The 19,267-nt window shown below is 41.1% G+C and overlaps 1 protein-coding gene across 1 annotated transcript in view; it reads left to right on the top strand.

Annotated features, from left to right (window-relative positions):
- Positions 1–19,267, top strand: part of dnah5 (dynein, axonemal, heavy chain 5) — a 101,759-nt gene that overhangs the window by 18,819 nt on the left and 63,673 nt on the right. The window contains 29 exon segments of the mRNA XM_074654231.1: positions 136–343; positions 454–567; positions 784–990; positions 1,264–1,344; positions 1,759–1,849; positions 2,162–2,307; positions 2,916–3,093; positions 3,444–3,698; positions 5,384–5,580; positions 5,753–5,846; positions 6,596–6,738; positions 7,063–7,139; positions 7,283–7,407; positions 7,529–7,764; positions 8,133–8,351; positions 8,796–8,858; positions 9,224–9,462; positions 10,780–10,927; positions 11,092–11,184; positions 11,906–12,105; positions 12,318–12,471; positions 12,620–12,783; positions 12,979–13,135; positions 13,347–13,559; positions 13,880–14,104; positions 15,004–15,176; positions 17,572–17,642; positions 18,469–18,576; positions 18,818–19,005. Coding sequence (XP_074510332.1) covers positions 136–343; positions 454–567; positions 784–990; positions 1,264–1,344; positions 1,759–1,849; positions 2,162–2,307; positions 2,916–3,093; positions 3,444–3,698; positions 5,384–5,580; positions 5,753–5,846; positions 6,596–6,738; positions 7,063–7,139; positions 7,283–7,407; positions 7,529–7,764; positions 8,133–8,351; positions 8,796–8,858; positions 9,224–9,462; positions 10,780–10,927; positions 11,092–11,184; positions 11,906–12,105; positions 12,318–12,471; positions 12,620–12,783; positions 12,979–13,135; positions 13,347–13,559; positions 13,880–14,104; positions 15,004–15,176; positions 17,572–17,642; positions 18,469–18,576; positions 18,818–19,005 — 4,567 coding nt within the window.

The raw sequence follows: 19,267 nt of genomic DNA, 5'->3' as shown, positions 1-19,267 counted from the left end.
ACCTTGACCTAAAACAATAAGATGTTATCACTGGAATACCCTATTACAGTTCATTCTATACACATCTTATTTGTTTAATTCTTCTAATATTGGTTGTCTATACTTTTGAACTACTTTTATTCTCCCTAAAAACAGACTGGGCATCCCGGACCTCGGCATTGACGAGAAGTACCAGCGCATTCTGCAGAACTACGGCCGGGACATTGAAATGGTCTCCCGTATCTACATGAAGCAGAAACTGGAGCCCCCCATTGGCCGGGACTTGCCCCTCGTGGCGGGCCGTATCATGTGGGTTCGGCAGCTGTCCAGCAGGATCCAGGGTCCCATGGATCTCTTTCAACAGGTAATATTGAATCTCTGCCTCTCTACAATGACATTTGGCTTTGTTTTTGGCTGAGTTACAGATGAATTGTCAATGCATTTTTCTTACAGTACAATTCTATCCCTGTGTAGCATGCTGGTGTTCTTTCCACACCAGAGGCCAAGAGGATCATCAGGAACTTTAACAGGGTAGCGAGGGTCCTGTTGGAGTTTGAGATGCTCTACCATCACAGCTGGATGAAAAAGGTACGGGGATGCACATAATATGGATATTTATAGTCGTATCATATACAAGATGCACATACATGTGAGTGTGTTTTCTTCCCTCTTATCCACACCCAATGCCTTCGGTCCCTCACCAATTTTCCTTTCTTTTTACTCTTTCTCTGCTTCATTTTCTCTCCTCCTCCTCTCACAACCCCTCCCTAAACAACCCAACCCACCTTGATACCTCCTGCTCAGATGGAAGATGCCCGGGTGGGCCTGCAGGCCTCTCTGCTGGTCAGGTCTCCAGAGACAGGGGAGCTGTTTGTGAACTTTGACCCAGAGATTCTGACACAGATCAGGGAAGCGAACTGCATGACAAGGATGAATTTGGAGATCCCACCATTCGCTGCTATGTTGCAGCAGAAACAGGATACCCTGAAAAAGAACTACAACAAATTACAGGTGGATATATTACACACACTGCTGCAAATACATACAGCTTAAGGAAGCAATATGAGGGACCACAGTTGATTATGCATTTATGAAGAAGTATAAAAGACCATATCCTTTGTCATGTTTGTGTTAGAAAGCCCCACACATACTGTAGAGCCTAAAGGTACATAGGCCTACATTATATAAAGGTCATTTCAATTGTACTTGCAGCATTCTCCACTGTGCAAATCAGTTCAACACTGAGTGAATATAAAAACGGTATTAATATCTTTCCCCTTCCAGTTAATGTTGAGTGAGAACACCAGAGTGCGGGCTAAGATTCAGAGTGCTTTTGAACAGCTGGCCATGCCCCATGTAGCTAAGGTAAGCTGTGGTTCTGATATAATTCAAGTCGCATTTAAACCATATCCCATATCCTGCATGTTATTGGTTTATTTATTTATTGGATAGTCGGATTCATACATTTATGATTAATATCATTTTAACTGCCCAGGATTTTAGATTGTAATAAATGCTGAAATAATCAATTATTGGTTCATTTATAGTTTTGCATATAATATGAGTATATATTCAATGTCTAATAGTTATTAACTAAGTTATTCATGAATCAAATATGATTTTAGATTTGTATCAGAAGGGATTTCTATTAATGATAATTATGTGATGTGCTTACTAACATTTAACATGTGACACATGAATGTATGACAAAATTAAACTGACTTTATACATGAGCTACTGTACAAAGTACGTCATCATGCATCATCACTGATTTGACAGGTGGATGAGGCTATACAGCCAGGTTTGACCTCCATCAACTGGACATCTCTGAACATAGACAAGTACCTCGGCCGCATCGACAAGGCTTTGGGTAAGCAAAAAATCCAGCGAGATCAATGACCCCCATGCTGGCACATCCTGCAACTCAGCACTGGCAGCATCTGATGAGATTTACATTAATTGATTCATTGTGTGTACGTTGCCGTTCGTGTGTGTGTGTGTTCTCATGAGTAACTCTCACATACAGTATGCTGTCCCTCTCTATGCTCCACATTTTCTCTCTATCCTTTTATTTGCTCCCTCTTCCACCTCTCTTTTTACCCTTCCCTTCCTCCAATGCTTGCCAACTTCTCTCTCTCCTCTTCTGTCGGTCTGTGTCCCTCTCTTTCTCTCGTCTCTCCAGTTGACCTGGAGCTGTTGATGGACAGGGTGAACGACTTGGTGGAGTTCAGGATAGATGCGGTACTGCAGGAGATGAGCGGATCCACGCTGTGTGTTTTACCAGAGGATGAACCGGTCACCTGCGAGGAGTTTGTTCAGACTACCAGGGTAAATGAATACATAGACTGTTTCAAATGAAATAGCAGTATTAGTCTGTAGTTCTAGTTTCACTAAGCCCACCTTCTAATTTATGTTTACATGTTTACATAAAAAGTGTAATTACATGCAAAGGAGCTTTAAAACTTACCACTTACCAATGCCTTTAAAGTACTTAAAAAGTATTTTCTTCTCAAACAATAGTTTTTTATTCTCCAAAGGCATTCATTGAATTATCAATTACATTAAATGTGAATTTTGTACAACATATATAGATTAATGTACTCTCCATTAAGGCTATATACTTCCTGTGGCACTACTTGTAGATGAGCACAAAGCCATGGGATGTCCACTGCTATGTAGAAATCACTGACAGTAATTGAAGCTGACATTATTTGATGTTGTGCACAGATAACTTCATTACAATTCTGTATGTAGAGTTGAATGAAAAGCAATGACAATTGTTCATATATTTTTCATGTTTTTCGCTGTGAATCATGTGCCCTTGGAACCAGAAAAAAAAATTATACAAAGAGTTTTATTGTCGTTGAGTTTACTGCAGTGCACGACCCCTTGCATGGCATATTTAATGTACATGTCATATATACACATTTGTATAGGACCTGTGCATAAGACAAGCCCAGAATCTCCACACTAAGAGCTCACTAGTGGAGGAGGCTGCGAATGAACTGATCAACATGCTGCTGGAGTTTGACCACAATCAGAGAGAGGAGGTGGAGAAGGTTGAGGAAGAAAGCTGCGCTGAGAGCAAGACCATAGACCACATTGACAGTGAAGGTATGCTAATGTTTTCCTTTTGAGATCAAATAGAATGGGACATGATAAGGAACAATGGAAGAAAGAAGCTTAATGTCAAATAGCACATCAGAACAGATGCATGAAAGAATAGAAAGGGCAAAACTAATAAGGCCACACTTTGTTATGACTTTATTAGTTTAACTTTCATTGATGTCTTGCCTCTTTAAAGATGATGTGCAAGGCAATTAGAAACCCATATACTGATAAAACAGTTTATACTGTATATACTGTGTATATATTTTTAAGTTTCTGTTTCTGTATTTGCTGTGTTAGAGCTGTAGCTAAAGGGGTTCATGTTCACTGTAAATGTGTCACCTCTTGCATGTCAGGTGAAGACGAAGGCCGCTCAGAGGGCCGTCTCTTCTCGAGAAACACCTTGCTCCCTCCTGCCAGCGTTGGCCCTTCCTCTCCCTTGGTGAGGAGGAAGAAGAAGAGGGACTTGATGGAAGTGATGGAGGAGGAAGCCCAGGAGCTGCTCTCCTACTTCAACCACCGCAACGTGGATGCTTTGCTCAGATTGACACGTAACACCCTGGAGATGCTGCGCAAGCGCATCCACACCTCCTCGCTCATGCATTTCTTGGGTGGGTCTTGTGTAACCATGTTGGTACTCTCAGTACTTTGGCTATCAATCGATTAAAATATTGAATCGCAATTAATCGCAAATTAACCTTAAAGGGAGATTTGTCAAGTATTTAATGCTCTTATCAACATGGGAGAGGGCAAATATGTTGCTTTATACAAATGTATGTATATATTTATTATTGGAAATTAACAACACAAAACAATGACAAATATTGTCCAGAAACCCTCACAGGTACTGCATTTAGCTTAAAATGCAGTATAAAATATGCTCAAAACCATAAGCAAACTCAAGCCCAACAGGCAACAACAGCTGTCAGTGTTTCAGTGTGCTGACTTGACTATGACTTAAATGGGCATGTCTGTAAAGGGGAGACTTGTGGTTACCCAGAGAACCCCTTTTCATTCACATATTTTGAGGTCAGAGGTCAAGGGACGTTTGGAGCATTATCTACCATGACATTGTTGGTACCATTGGATTCCTTAGTTTGTTTAGTTTCATATGATGCCAGAATCTTCGTTCTAGCTTTAAAACTGACCCCGCTACAACCTCCGAAAGATTGCGTTAATGGGTGAAAGAAATTGGTGGCGTTAAAACGAATTTGTGTTAACGTGTTATTATCATGTTAACTTTGACAGCCCTACTTAAAGGGACTGTTTGTAACTTTCTAAGCGTATAAATGTACTGGGTCGGGACACATGCGCGCTCGCATATGCGCGCTCGCATATGCGCGCTCGCATATGCGCGCTCGCATATGCGCGCTCGCATATGCGCGCTCGCGTGTGGCCTCTGTCTCGTCTCCTCTGCCTGCTTGCCTTCACTCAGACAGCGAGCGCGTTCTCGCTGTCTCGCTCCACCTCTAGACATGAACGCGCGCATACTCCACACTGCAAAAGAGTTAGTTTAGCGCTGAGAATATCTAGTGAATGTTCAGTGGATGTTTGTGCAGAAATAACTGCTGCAGCTTCACCAGACCAACAGAGGTTTTCCGTGTCTTGTGAAGTGACGAGGCTCTGCAGAGAGAAACCTTACCGGCTCGTTACCGACCGGGTGCCGGTGTCTTCCTGTTCACTCCGGCTGCGGGCGGAGGGAGACGAGTTTCTCGCTGCGGAGCCCCGGTGCCTCAGCCTGCGCTGAGGCAGGAGAAGCAAACACAGTATCAGCAGTGATTCAAGGAGAGACCTCCGTCTGGTCAGCTAACATTACTGCCAAGCAGGTGAAATATAGAGTGATATTAAGGTTTTAGCTGACGTGTGTCGTCTCACTGTGTTGAGCGATGCTCGTTCATGCCTATTTAGAGCGAGCACATGCGCGAACCCGACGCTGACTTTCGTTGATTTAACGGCCACGGGTGTCACTGTTAACAAGCATTTCTGAAAGTTACAAATAGTCCCTTTAATATAAAACACAAAAAATATATATATATAAAAAAATATATATTATTTTTATTTAATCATGAACCATGACTTGTTAAGGGGTGTAAAAGCATTTTTGGGAGGCACAAAAGTAACAAATATTGAAACAATTGTCCTTCTCCCGTTAAAAGCAAGTTGTTGCTCTACGTCAGCTACCATACATTCTGGTTTGTGAGGTTGATTGTTGCCTGTTCTGGCCACTGAGGTTATAAAATGTCTATCTTTGAATCACATCATATTGTATCAGAGCTACTCTTCTCTCCCCCTGTAGCTGATGCTGACTCACCCAGTCGTGGCAAAAGCAGCGGTCAGCAGGCAATCTTCAGAGTCAATGTGACCCTCTCCATCCCTAACATCGCCATGGTTCCAGCTCTGGAGGAGGTCCAACAGGCTCTAAACCGGGCTGTTGAGTGTGTCGTCAGTGTCAGCAAAGGAGTCAGCCAGTGGAGCAAAGAAAGGATCTCCAAGGTCGGTTTGATCTGCTGAGGGAAGCAATAATTTGTGACAAGTACCAGATTTATACTTCCATACTACCATCATTGTAACTAATAACTAATCTTTCTGGACTGATAGTTTTATGGTCATGCAGTCCACCACGCAAATCCTGCAGCCTTTCTTTACATCTGTTTCCCCCTTGCAGAGAAAAATGATTGAAAGACGGATGGCGGCTCTGAAGCAGGACAGTTCTGAGAGTGAATCAGAGGATGGAGCAACAACGTACAGGAGCCTGGCTGGTATGACAGGACACGAGACCTTACCCTTATACTCAGCAGTTCAACACTGACTTCAGAGTGATTTATCTATATTGTTTTCTAACATGCAGACCAGAACATTGATCATTACCTACTACACCACAGTCACTTGATACTCCTTATTTCACAGCTCAGCAGAGCAAAGTCACATCTGACTAGGAGCAGATAGAGACACATTTAATGGGAATGACATGAATATGTCAATGGCTTTGGAAAGAAGACGTTTAAGCAAAAGACATTTTGAAATGTAATTCGAGTAGAGCAGCCCTTTCGGTGTGATGATACTGGATGGTAAAGTTGCAGGGTGATTGATTTTAATTTCAAAGTTGGATAGAATATGTTCTACATGCACCTTAGAATCAGAAAATATTATATAAAGCTTTTACAGTGATCAATTCAATGAAGACCCAGAAGTTAAAGTGGTAATGTCCTTAATAACGTATGATATTTAAAGCATCCACTGACATGAGAAACGTTAAAACAGGTATTTTATGTTTGAGGAATCGTTCCCCCAAGTGTCCAAACCTGTAGCTGCAAGACTCAACTTCATCATCAACACTTATTACGATTAAGATTCCAACTCTCTGGACAATCCTGTATCGATGTATAATTATAAATGAAGGATTCCAAGCAAAAGCCTAGCTGTTAATAATGTCCCACTCTGTCCTGTCCACCTTCTCTCTGTACATTCACAACATAGACTCTGTCCTTCAAACTCTTTACTTTTACAGATGGCAGCACCTCAGATACTTCCGCATCTGTGATCCAGGCTATCCCATTCCAAGCTAGAAACTACCACAAGAGTGTGTCTGAGAACAAGGAGATTGTCAAACTAGTGTCTGTTCTTAGCACCTCCATCAGCTCAACCAAAAAGGTACATTCAGAAGAACATTTCAGTTAAGCATAATATGTATAGAATTGGCCTAACCTGTACAGAAAAAGGAGAAACAAATTAAAGACCCCTACAACAATTTTCCAAATTGATCAGTCTAAACTATATGTCGAATCTGTTTTTTAAATCTCTATTTTATGTTTTTTATATTTTAAAAATGGACTAAGGAAACAACTGTATTTTTTTATTATTATTTTTTAATGACCTCCCATAAAGTAAAATGACACAAAATGATCCACAATCTAAAGGTTACATTTTTAATGCCTCCCATTTCTTACGTAACTCCTGTTTTATATTCTTGTACAGGAACTGATGACTGCTCTGGACCGTTTTAGCCGTTACCATCACATCTGGAGAAAGGACCGTGAAGACACCATGCAAAAGTATGATTAACTGAACGACTGACTGATATTTATATCTGACTCTTACCACTGAGAACTAACGGTTTTATTTTCTGTGCATCAAGTTACTGCCAGTGAAAACAGCATTATGTCAACGCCTTTTTTGGTTTGTGTTTTTTTTACAGATTCATTCAGGGCAGCCCCTTGCTATCAGAGTTTGAGAGCCAGATTCTTTTCTATCGAGATCTGGAGCTGGAAATAAACTCTGAACCAGAGTACATTACCGTAGGAGCTTTGGCTCTGTTCACAGGTTAGATTAAGTTGCACTACTTTGCTGAAACTGTTACTTGCTGTCTTTGGTTCTTTTAAAACAACATGTCTTCATTACTGATAAGGCGTCTAAGGTCTCTGCATGTATTTCTTTGTACCAGTGGACTTGAAGATGTCCCTCACTGCTGAAACCAAGAACTGGATGGTGGACTACGGACTGTACTGTAACAGGAAATATCGCTCAGACATGGAGCAGATCTTTGCTTTCGTTGACGAAGCAGGAAAGAAACTGAATCGGCAGATCAAAGACCTGGATGACATTCGCATCGCCATGGCATCACTCAAGGAGATCCGAGAGCACCAGATATCTATTGATTTTCAAGTTGGGCCCGTAGAGGTAAACACAGCATTAGGTCTTTCATACAGCACAGCAGTTGCTGACTCATTTCCATACATGCAAATGCACACAGTGGGAATAGGACTAGATGTTCTCAGTAGTGTACATGAGAGCATTTCAGCAGTGTTTGAGTGTATAGTGCGAATGGTTTTCAATAGCAAAGTGTATACAGGAAGGTCACGGTAACGTATATTAACATAAACCATTTGAATAATGTTTATGGGAGCATTGAGGTCGAGTCCCGTATCAAAAGCTCAATGGCAGTGCAGTGGAAATGCAGGAAATTAATCCTTTACATGTTTTATGTAAATGTTTGTGATGATGTATTTATGATTTGCCAATGCTTGCATATTGTTTTGTCCCCACAGGAGTCCTATGCCATGCTTCATAAATATGAGCTGTCAGTGGCAAAAGAGGAGGCCGATAAGGTGGATACGCTGCGTTACAGCTGGGAGAAGCTGCTGTCTCGGAGCACAGAGGTACAGAACGAGCTGGTGTCCCTGCAGCCCAACTTCAGAGGAGAGCTGGTCAGCAATGTGCAGACCTTCCTGGAAGACTGTCAACACTTTTACCAGGAATATGACAAGGTAAAGGAGAAAGGAGACAGAAAATTCAAGATACAAATGCACTTGTCTGTAGAAACATTGAGACAGCCCTCGCCACAAAACAACAGTATTGTGCCAACTTCCCTTCAAGCTATTTATTTTACATTACATTAGGGCGAATACAAATTCTACAATTTATAAGACTACAGTATACAATCAGCGGATTATTAAATAAGAAATGTATAAACAGAATAGCAAACAAATGCAGACACAAATAATTAAGAAATGGTTCATTTTTTGGTTCACATTTCATTTTTATAAAAACGTGTTTCCTTGACTCCTCTCTCCTCACATCTTTTCCTTGCATCTCATATCACATCTTCGGTGGGAGGGACTAAGATGCAAGGAAGAGCACAGGAGGGAAGCGTGGATACTCAAGGAATTTGGGTTGTTTCCCATTGACTTACTTTTTCCTCTCTGCTTCAGGATGGCCCCATGGTGGTGGGGCTAGCTCCTCAGGATGCCAGTGATAGACTCATCATGTTTCAGGTTTGTTGCTGAAGATCTGAGCTAATTAAGTTCATTATTTATTCTGTCAGTTAGTGTGTTTGTAATTTGGGCCTGGAAATCAACCTGGTTCCCTATAAAGCCAGTTACATGATAATTATGTTCAAAGAGGGATGACTTTTTTTTGTAATTTTATGTTTTGTCATCTTTTTCATTCATTGCAAATGACAGAACTGTACTTGCTAGTATTTTGTTTTTTAAAAAGTATAAATGGGGAATCGCATATATTTTACTCCAAACGTACAATGGCTGAAAAACGTGGCAGCTAAATTAGATAAATGATTTAAAATTTGAGTACTGTACTGATTTGGAATATGTTGTTTGCTATTCTTCTCTCTCCTCTTTAGAATCGATTTGACAACCTGTTCAGGAAGTACATCACTTACACAGGTGGAGAGGAGCTGTTTGGACTCCCTGTTACCCAGCATCCCCAGCTGTTGGAGATTAGGAAGCAGCTGGCTCTGCTGCAGAAGTTGTACGGCCTTTACAACAACGTCATCGAAACAGTCAATGGTTACTATGATATCCTCTGGGCTGACATCCACATTGAGAAGATCAATAACGAGCTACTGGACTTTCAGACGAGGTTAGACAGGTTATTTATTGTGACATTAATATTTATACTACATTTAAAGGTTCCCAGTGGGATTTTAGACACCTAGCAGCGCTGTGGAGCTGTTTTTTCTGTCGGTTGGTCTCCGTTTTGTTCATCTTGTGCTGGCTTGCGCATGCACATGGGTGACGTGTTACACTACCAATGGTGTCACACTATTCAACTGATCAACAGGTGGTGGTAACAGGCAAAGATATGCTGAATGCCCCAGAAAAGACATGGAAGAAGAAGTAGTAAACAAGATGTAAACAATGCTTGATTTAAAATACTTCAAAAATCGGCTTTGCAAATGTTTTATGTGGAAGGAAATACACTATATGCGTTTTGTTAGACCTCAACGGTAAACACAATGTGTTTTGGTGCGAAACACTGAACGTAAACATTACTTTTTACATGTTTTTAGAAAACACCACAGGGCCCCTTTAAGTAAATTTAACTGATCAGTATTAAGCATTTTAGCCTAGGTTGTGCTGACCTGAGCTAAACTGGAAGTGAAAGGGACAGCGAGACACTTCCAGGAAATATCATGCATCTTCTACTGAACTGGAACAAATGAAACTTAACAAAACAGAACTCAGCTGTTAAGGTGTTTTACTGATTAAACTGAAAAAGTAGCTTTCACACGTAGCAATGAGGCCAGCTGAGTGACCATCAGACTACCATATAAAGAAAAATAATATCATAACCAAGTAAGATGAAAAAGAAGGAAAATGAAATGATTTTATTAGTCTGTCCTCCCCCACAGCATCAGCTCTTTCCTTTGGCCTGATACAAAGTCCTTCCCACTGGAATTATCCTGCAAAATGTTTTTCACAAAAAGCACTGCATGAATGCTCCGAAGGATTTCAATTTCACCATTTCCATCCAAGTTTTTCTTTGCACTCTGTCCTCTACAAGAGTTCATTTATTGTCAAAGGGAAATTGAAAGGGGGAAAGAGGCTCGGAGAATACGAGTTAAAGGCGTTCCATCTAGAGGAAGAAAAAAAATAGCTTTTAATATGTCTCCGCTTTTGTGTTCACCTCACAGTGTGAAACTAGTTGAAGGTTGTAAGCAGTTAGTCATAATGGGAATATATGTGCTGATGTAACAGTCGAAGAGGAGAGGACAATTCCTTCCTCTGGCAGAAACGCTGTCTATCAGTTTTAGACGTGTTACATTGGGCTGGGTACACTGTGCAACTGTGCTGGTGCATTTGTGTCTCGAAAGGACGTTCGTGCATAATTAATCTGTAGTTTGGAAGACAAGTATTAACCATGAGTTTGTTGATGATTGGATTCTTGAACTGCCAGGTGTCGCAAGCTGCCTCGTGCTCTAAAGGAGTGGCAGGCCTTCATGGACCTGAAGAAAACAATTGATGAATTCAGTGAGTGCTGCCCCCTGCTGGAACTCATGACTAACAAGGCTATGATGACTCGCCATTGGAAGAGAATTACTGAGGTCAGTGAAACAAGGTCACCAACATGTCACTGCAGTTACCAGCAATCATCAACACCTGCTCTTATACTTATGTAATAACAATAATAATAATAATAATAGCTGTTGTCTTAGCATTTGGAATGAAGAGACACTAATCTCCACACTCTGACCTGGTTTGTGTCAAGGTGACTGGGCATACCTTTGAGGTGGAAAGTGAGACATTCAAGCTACGCAACATTATGGAGGCTCCTCTGCTCAAGTATAAAGAGGAGATTGAGGTAAGAATGAATAGTGGGCTTCCTATGCAGGTCAAGAGAAATATAAAAAGTGCCTTTTATTCTTTTTTTTTATAGCATATAGTGACTAATGCAAAACTTATATTATTTTAGAAATATTCCTAAAATGTTCTTTTCAGTTGTTTTTGATGCAATGTATGTAATGCATGGGATTAACATACAGTGTAACAGAGCTGCAATAGGCCTTAATATCATTCGCATAATGCAATGAGCATTAATCTTGGCACCAAAGAGATGTTTTAAAGCTCTAGCATTATTTTCATACAGGCCATTATATAAGGTGTTAACACTAAAAAAAAATTGTTTTCTCTTGTATTTATGGAGATCTTGCTTGTATTTTTCATCAACTTAAGTATTTGGCACTTCAAAATATTGTTGACGATAATGGTGATGTAATGGAAAAAAGGATGTTTAGTGATAATAATATATCATATGTAAGTGATAATTGATGCTAATTGATTATGTTGATAAAAAGGTTTAATACTTATAATAATATATAGTAATTCATCAATTCCCTTTCTGATTGAAATTTGTCATCACCTACATTTAATCCTGAAGTACAATTTTTTTTTATACAGTATATACTAATGTAATAAAATCCTGGTGGGGATAATTTAAAATGCTTATTTATTTATTTATTTATTTATTTTGACTATCATTTGTATTGCTACTGTTTAAACACATTTGGGGTGTCTTTACGCAGGACATCTGTATCAGTGCGGTGAAAGAGCGTGATATTGAGCAGAAGCTGAAGCAGGTGATCGCCGAGTGGGACAACAAGACTTTTACGTTTGCCAACTTTAAAACCCGCGGAGAACTGCTACTGAGAGGAGACAGCACATCAGAGATCATTACCAGCATGGAGGACAGCCTGATGATGTTGGGGTCTCTAATGAGCAACAGGTATGTTTATGTTGATTCTCATTAATCATCAGTGTTAGGATTTTGATGAGGACCTTTAAATTAAAATGTATCCAGACACGTTCTGTTAGGGGGGCTTGTTCTGCCCCCCGTGGGTGTGGGAATGTATTTGAATGCCTTGTAGACTTCACAGCAATCATACAAGCTGTCACTGTATAATGTAAGGGCCTGCATGCATGTAATGTGTTTCCCAGGTACAACACCCCATTCAAAGCCCAGATTCAGAAGTGGGTTCAGAATCTTTCCAACACCACTGATATCATAGAAAACTGGATGACCGTCCAGAACCTCTGGATCTACCTGGAGGCTGTGTTCGTGGGTGGAGACATCGCTAAACAGCTGCCTAAGGTAAATTATGTCACAGTGAATATTTGTCATATACTGTATATTAGTGTGTTTTTTTTAAATTGCAACTTGACTTTTAGCAACAAGAAAAAAAACAAAATAATCACAACCCCTGATAATTAGATGGATATTTGTCTCGCCCCTTTTTTAGGAAGCAAAGCGTTTCTCTAACATCGACAAATCATGGGTGAAGATCATGATGCGAGCCCACGAGATGCCCAATGTAGTACAGTCATGTGTGGGAGATGAGACTATGGGACAGCTGCTTCCTCACCTCCTCGAACAGCTGGAGATCTGCCAGAAGTCACTTACTGGGTGGGTACAAAGGACTTAAATCTTAATCAACTTGCACTTCAAAACAATATGAAGGTTAGTGAGTAGTTCAAACATTATTCAAAGGGAGGAGAGAGCACTTTCTGAAACTGTTTGACCATGTGTCTGGTTTGTCGGGTGCTTTGAGACTGACTATTGCAAGTAACATTTTCTTTTTTTTTTCATGCCGTCAAACAGCTATTTAGAGAAGAAGCGTCTGCTGTTTCCTCGTTTCTTCTTTGTCTCTGACCCTGCTCTGCTGGAGATCCTGGGCCAGGCCTCTGACTCCCACACCATCCAGGCCCACCTACTCAACGTCTTTGACAACATCAAATGTGTCCGATTCCATGACAAGGTGAATTTATCATGCAGCTCCTTAGAGCGTGACAGATCACAGTCTAAGAAAAATTGCATCCTTCAAACCATCTGACAAGAGATATTTGCAGAACTGAAAAGTCAGGGAAAAAATTATTGCAACAAACAGGATCAAATACAATACAAGGCCATAAAATTGAATGAATCTATACATACATATTCTAATCAGTAAAACGTGTCATCTTTCTCAGGTATACGACCGTATTCTGGCTGTGTCATCACGAGAAGGGGAGACTGTGGAGCTGGAGCGGCCTGTCACCGCAGAGGGGAACGTAGAGGTTTGGCTCAACGCTCTGCTGAAGGAATCCCAGAGGTCTTTGCACCTGGTGATCCGACAGGCTGCCCTGACCATCCAGGACTCTGGCTTCCAGCTCATCGACTTCCTCAACTCCTTCCCTTCTCAGGTAGATCATAGCTGGATTCAACAAACTCATTCACTTATATTTCAAAACATGGACAGAATTTATAGAAGATATCTGTGATAAACCTCAATCTTGTACTTTGTACTTAATTGGATTTCTGAGACATTCTGTGAACTATCCAAGACCGGTCGTCTTCCTTAACTCAATTCCTGTAATTCTCAGCTTTGATTCTCTATTCAGCGAAGTAATACAAGTAACAGTGCTTGCTTAACAAAGCAATGATTACAATTTTGAAGTTGATGGTCAGTACGTTTGACATCACACAATGATGTGATTACCACATATCCTTGTCCTTGATCTAGGTGGGCTTGCTAGGTATTCAGATGATATGGACCAGGGACTCTGAGGAGGCTCTGACCAATGCTCGATATGATCGCCGCATTATGGCCAAAACCAACCAGCTCTTCCTGGATCTGCTCAACACACTGATTGACATGACCACAAGAGACCTAGGGGCTGTGGAGAGGACCAAGTACGAGACCCTCATCACCATCCATGTCCACCAGAGGGACATATTTGATGACCTGGTATATGAGTATTTTGTTGATCATTTTGTGGTACTTAACTTTTTATATGATGGCTCTGTTTACTGAAGAAGTACATTGAACCCTAAAAACAAGCTCTTTACAATTTCTGTTACAGCGTATCTAATCAGAATCCTCTGCTCAAGATAGCTATCCTTTTGTGAAATTGCATTTGATATTCAGCTACCCTGGGGTCGGGGTGTCAGAACACCGAATGGAGTCAGTTCTATCTGACGAAAGTCTTCAAAGGGTTTTCATTGGCAGCCAAGTGATATTTAGAACTAGAGAAAGGACTGTCTTTGAAGTCTCCCCTCAAGGCACAGGCCCGTCTTCTCTCTCCCCCACAGATTTGGCCCTTGTCTTGCACAATTTTTCATAAACATCTTTTTGCTGCCTTCTTCACCTAACTTCCCTAATAAATCCAAACTGTTGACCCTCTTCTATCATCTTTTCCCTTCTCCTTACGCGTTTTATCTCTTTGTATTTCATCTCTCGACTCATCACCCTCCTTATTCTGCCGCCTCTTTTCACTGTACTCCATATACTCATCCTCCCGCCTCCTTGACTTACCTCTTTCCTGCCATCCTTCTCCCCTCTCCTTTACCTTACTTTGACCTCATTATCATCTCATGACCCTTCACCTCTTTTCTTTCATACTCTCCCTACCTGCCTCTCTCTTTCTTTCCACCTTTTTAATGTGACCTTACTGTCACCTCATGCCCCCTCATGCATCCTGCCCTTCTACCCTCCTTCCCTCCTTCTTCCCACTTTTATCTCTCACCTCTCATCACCTCCTGAATGGTGCCCTTCGATTTCCAATTCTTCACTTGTCATCTTGTCTCTCCATCCTTTGATGACCGGCCTCTCCTCCTTACTCTTACCCTTACTCTCTCTTCCTCCAGTGCCGGCTCCATGTCAAAAGCCCCAACGACTTTGAGTGGCTGAAGCAGTGCCGTTTCTACTTCAACGAGGACTCAGACAAGATGATCATCAACATCACAGACGTGGGCTTTGTCTACCAGAATGAATTCTTGGGCTGCACTGAAAGGCTTGTCATTACTCCGTTGACAGACAGGTAGAGGGCCAACCATGAAGTTCACACACACATACACACTCTCATCAAGGCATAATTAAAATGGTAAGAATGCATTTTAACTTGTACTGACCCACAATTACTGTCAATTGATAAAAGCACACACACACTAATATTTTTCACATTTTTAAAAGTAGCCAACACACCTAAACACTCTCAGACAGTTTTATCTATCAATGTTTTATCATGGTAGTATTAGTTCCAACTAAGGCTTCAGTATGCGTTCAGTACACATATATACAACTAGCATGGCACTCGGAGAGCGCAGACCTCCGCCCCCCTCTCCGTTCAGCTTGCTCCATCATCTACGTGTATTTTTGTTTATGTTGAGATCAGCTGTGCGTAGCGGAGCATCGTAAAACACTTCTTTCAAACTGGGCAGAAACAAAATAAAACTCACCTAAACCGTCGTCGTTACTCTTTCCAACAATCACCAAGTGTGCTTTGGTCGAACTCAACTGTAATTTCACAGAGTTTAATGTGAAAAAACGCGGATTCTACAGTTGTTTCCCCCCACACCCCGCTCTCTCTCCGTCTCTCTCTCTGAAGGAAGAAGGCGGAGTCATGCGTCATCAACGCGTCATCTGTTACATTGCGCATGTGTTATACATAGGTCTTAATGTTATGGTAATGCTTCAAATAATTCCTGAATCTGGATCATGATCCGGATCGCCACCAAAATCTAATGGATTGTTCATTGTGTCACACCCCACCCCTCCAAATAATTTCATTCAAATCCATTACGGACTTTTGGAGTAATCCTGCAAACGGACAAACCAACAAACCAACAAACCAACACCGGTGAAAACATAACCTCCTTCCTAGGCCTTCGGCCTTGGCGGAGGTAATAAAGTAGGATAAGGAAAAAATAAAGCAACTGTCCAGTTGTGGGGAGGTATGAAACCTACATCAAGAATGCCAGCAAGGAGAGAATGTCCAGAACTATTACTTTCATTACTTTCTCTGTATGTGGCAACTTTTTTTGTTCACCTTTATTTATTCAGGGGGAGTTTTCACTATGAGCAATGCTCTCTTTTTCAGGAATACCCTGATCACATTCCCACAGTTACACATTCACAGCTGTCCAGTACAACCCCAGTCTGATCTGCTGGCCACTGAGCAGGGCCACTGGAGCAGTTGGGATTAAGGGCCTTGCTCAAAGGTACCTCAGTGGTGGTAATGAGGGAGGGTCAATCACTGCTTTTCACTTTCCCCACCTCTAATAACTGCAAAGGCAGAGCACGAACTTGCTTCTACTTGAACCTTTCACTTTGGCCTCCCTGTCATCTGAAATGCCCTCAGCACCAATCAAGGGACAACTTCCCTAAGATGCGAACTTGTAGCAGTTTTATCTGTGACACAGTCAAAATGTTCGCTATATCATCAATTCATATTTAATGGGTTACAGTTTCTATTGCTGACTGACTGGAGTTAAGGAGAAGAGAGACAGAGAGAGAGAGAGAGCAGTGGAATTGGGAAGAGAAGAAATTAGAGAGGAGTAGGAGGCACTCTTGCACAGTGGTCATCACCTCTGTCACCGACAGATGATGTGACTGACAGAGAGAGAGGAAGAGAATCAGACAGTGGGAGGTAGGCAGAATCCCACCAACAGCCAGTGTTAGACTAACAGACACAGAGGGAGATATGAGAAGAGACAGAGAGAAAAGAGATGAGAGGAGACAGCAGCAGGGAGGGGGCTACCAGCAGACAGCAGCTCTCTAGAGAAGTGGCATGCTGGCCTTGTGGCCGAAGGCACCAAGAACACCCAGCTTCTCTCACTGCCTTCTTTCCCTGCCTGAAACACTCTCTGATTCCTTCTCTGCGGTTAGTATGTGCTGTGCTGCTTTCCTCTCTATCACTCACTTCCATCTTTACTCTTCCAAACCGGATGCAGTGGCAGAGAGCATGCAGGATGGATAATGTGAAAAGACAAAATGAGTAAAGGTGGAAGTGGTATCATATGAAAGAAAAAAGGGACAAAGGTGATTAGAAAATAATACATTTTTGAAATAATTTTTTCATAGCAGCAGATACATTCTCTGAAGGACACAAAATGTGTTGCAAGTGCAGTTTTACCATCATTTTTGACTAGAGGCCAGCCATGCAGTGAAAAGGGAGAACAGTGTTTGGCTAGAGGGCCTGGGTCAGGTCAGGTGTCAGTCATCCTCTCTGCTGAGGTGTCCTTGAGCAAGACACTGAATCCCCACCAGCTTCAGCTGCGGCTGACCTCCAACCTCCCTGTGGAGACTCGTATCATATTAGTTTCATTGTGTGATGAATTGAATGTGAGGGGAAATGAGGACTGCATCGTGAGGAAGCAAATTCTCAACCTTATGATGATGGAATTTAACCATCTTCCTGTCTATGCTTTGATCAGGTGCTACATCACCCTAGCCCAGGCTCTAGGTATGAGTATGGGTGGAGCCCCTGCTGGTCCTGCAGGAACAGGTAAGACTGAGGCATAAATGTGTTACCTTGATGAACAATGTGTCTATTAAATACAGATTTTATCCAATTAGAAAACTTTCTCAGGCAGGAGTGCAGACAGTATATAGTAGTATACTGGTTAATAGATTATGGGACACTTGGGTCTTGAATACACAACATGTCATTCATGTAATATAATCTTTTATTATTTAATTTTTTTATATATTTTGTTGTTGAGGAATGCAAATTAATATTCCAACGAATAACTGTATTGTAATTATTTGTTCTAAATACAGTAAAAAAAAAACATGTCAATAATGTGTCGGTAGTAAACTTTAGTAAAATGGCATCACAAATATGGAATAGCGACAAAAAATACATTGACTGCATCTCTTTATCTTTTTGGTCCGGTCCCTTGTTAGATTACGGCAGTGATTCCTCTCCAAGGGGCCCCAAATTAAATTAAAAGGGATGTGAAATGATTAATGGGATAGGAAAAAAGAAGAAATATTGCCCTGGTACACAATCTAATGTTATTATTATTATTATTTTTAAACTTAATTAAATGGTTTTACCTTTTCAGACTTGGATCAGATAATTCAGACAATTATCCAAATGAACAATCAGAACAGTCTTTTGTGTAACTCATAGACATACTATATGCAGCCTGTGAGGCGGGGTTACAAGTTGACACTTTTTCATTTTAGAGGGATTTCAAACAAAAAACGATATTCGAAATATTTTTAGTAGGTGTTTTGGTTGGAGAATTCATTTGTCTTTTTTCTGTTAGCATAACAGTTGTTGCATCTCATTTTAGGCTGTGACAAAATCTGCCTTTTGTTATTAGGTAAGACGGAAACCACAAAAGACATGGGCCGCTGTCTGGGAAAGTATGTTGTGGTCTTCAACTGTTCTGACCAGATGGACTTCAGAGGTTTGGGAAGAATATTCAAAGGTAATAGCCACAAGGCAAATTGGTGCTATTATGTTATTGCAAATAAAGCAACACCAGAAAAAAAAAAGTGTAGGGATTGAACCCTAAAAAGGCTAAAAGCTTTGTGCAAAGCTTGAAGGGTTTGGAATGAGTGATGAGGACCACAGAAAAGACCGTTGGGTATATATTGAATATTTTGGAGTTGTATGTTTAATTCATTTGCAACAGAGTGACCATAAAGGTGCATGTGTCTGATTTCCAGGTCTGGCTCAGTCCGGTTCGTGGGGTTGTTTTGACGAGTTCAACCGCATTGACCTCCCAGTTTTGTCGGTGGCAGCGCAGCAGATCGCGATAGTTCTCACCTGCAAGAAGGAACGTCGCAAAAACTTTATCTTCACTGATGGAGACAATGTGGATATGAGCCCAGAGTTTGGCATCTTCCTTACTATGGTGAGTGACACAACAGTGCTATTATTTAAAAATGTAGATAGAAACTGCTATTCATGTTCTGTTGTGGAAAGTTACAGGTATGATAGAAACTGGCTGAAGCACCTGTGTGCATGGAGCTACTCAGGCATCACAAGAACCTCTCATTTTAGCTGCTGAAATGACAGCATGAAAATACATTTTATTCCAAGCAAAAAAAGTATTCTTGTTATTTAGAGACCAGGCAATAAATCACAGATAATACACTTTCATAAGAATTAAAGGT

This window comes from Sebastes fasciatus, chromosome 12, assembly GCF_043250625.1.
Source record: "Sebastes fasciatus isolate fSebFas1 chromosome 12, fSebFas1.pri, whole genome shotgun sequence".
Taxonomy (NCBI): domain Eukaryota; kingdom Metazoa; phylum Chordata; class Actinopteri; order Perciformes; family Sebastidae; genus Sebastes; species Sebastes fasciatus.
This window is presented reverse-complemented; position numbering and strand designations above follow the sequence as displayed.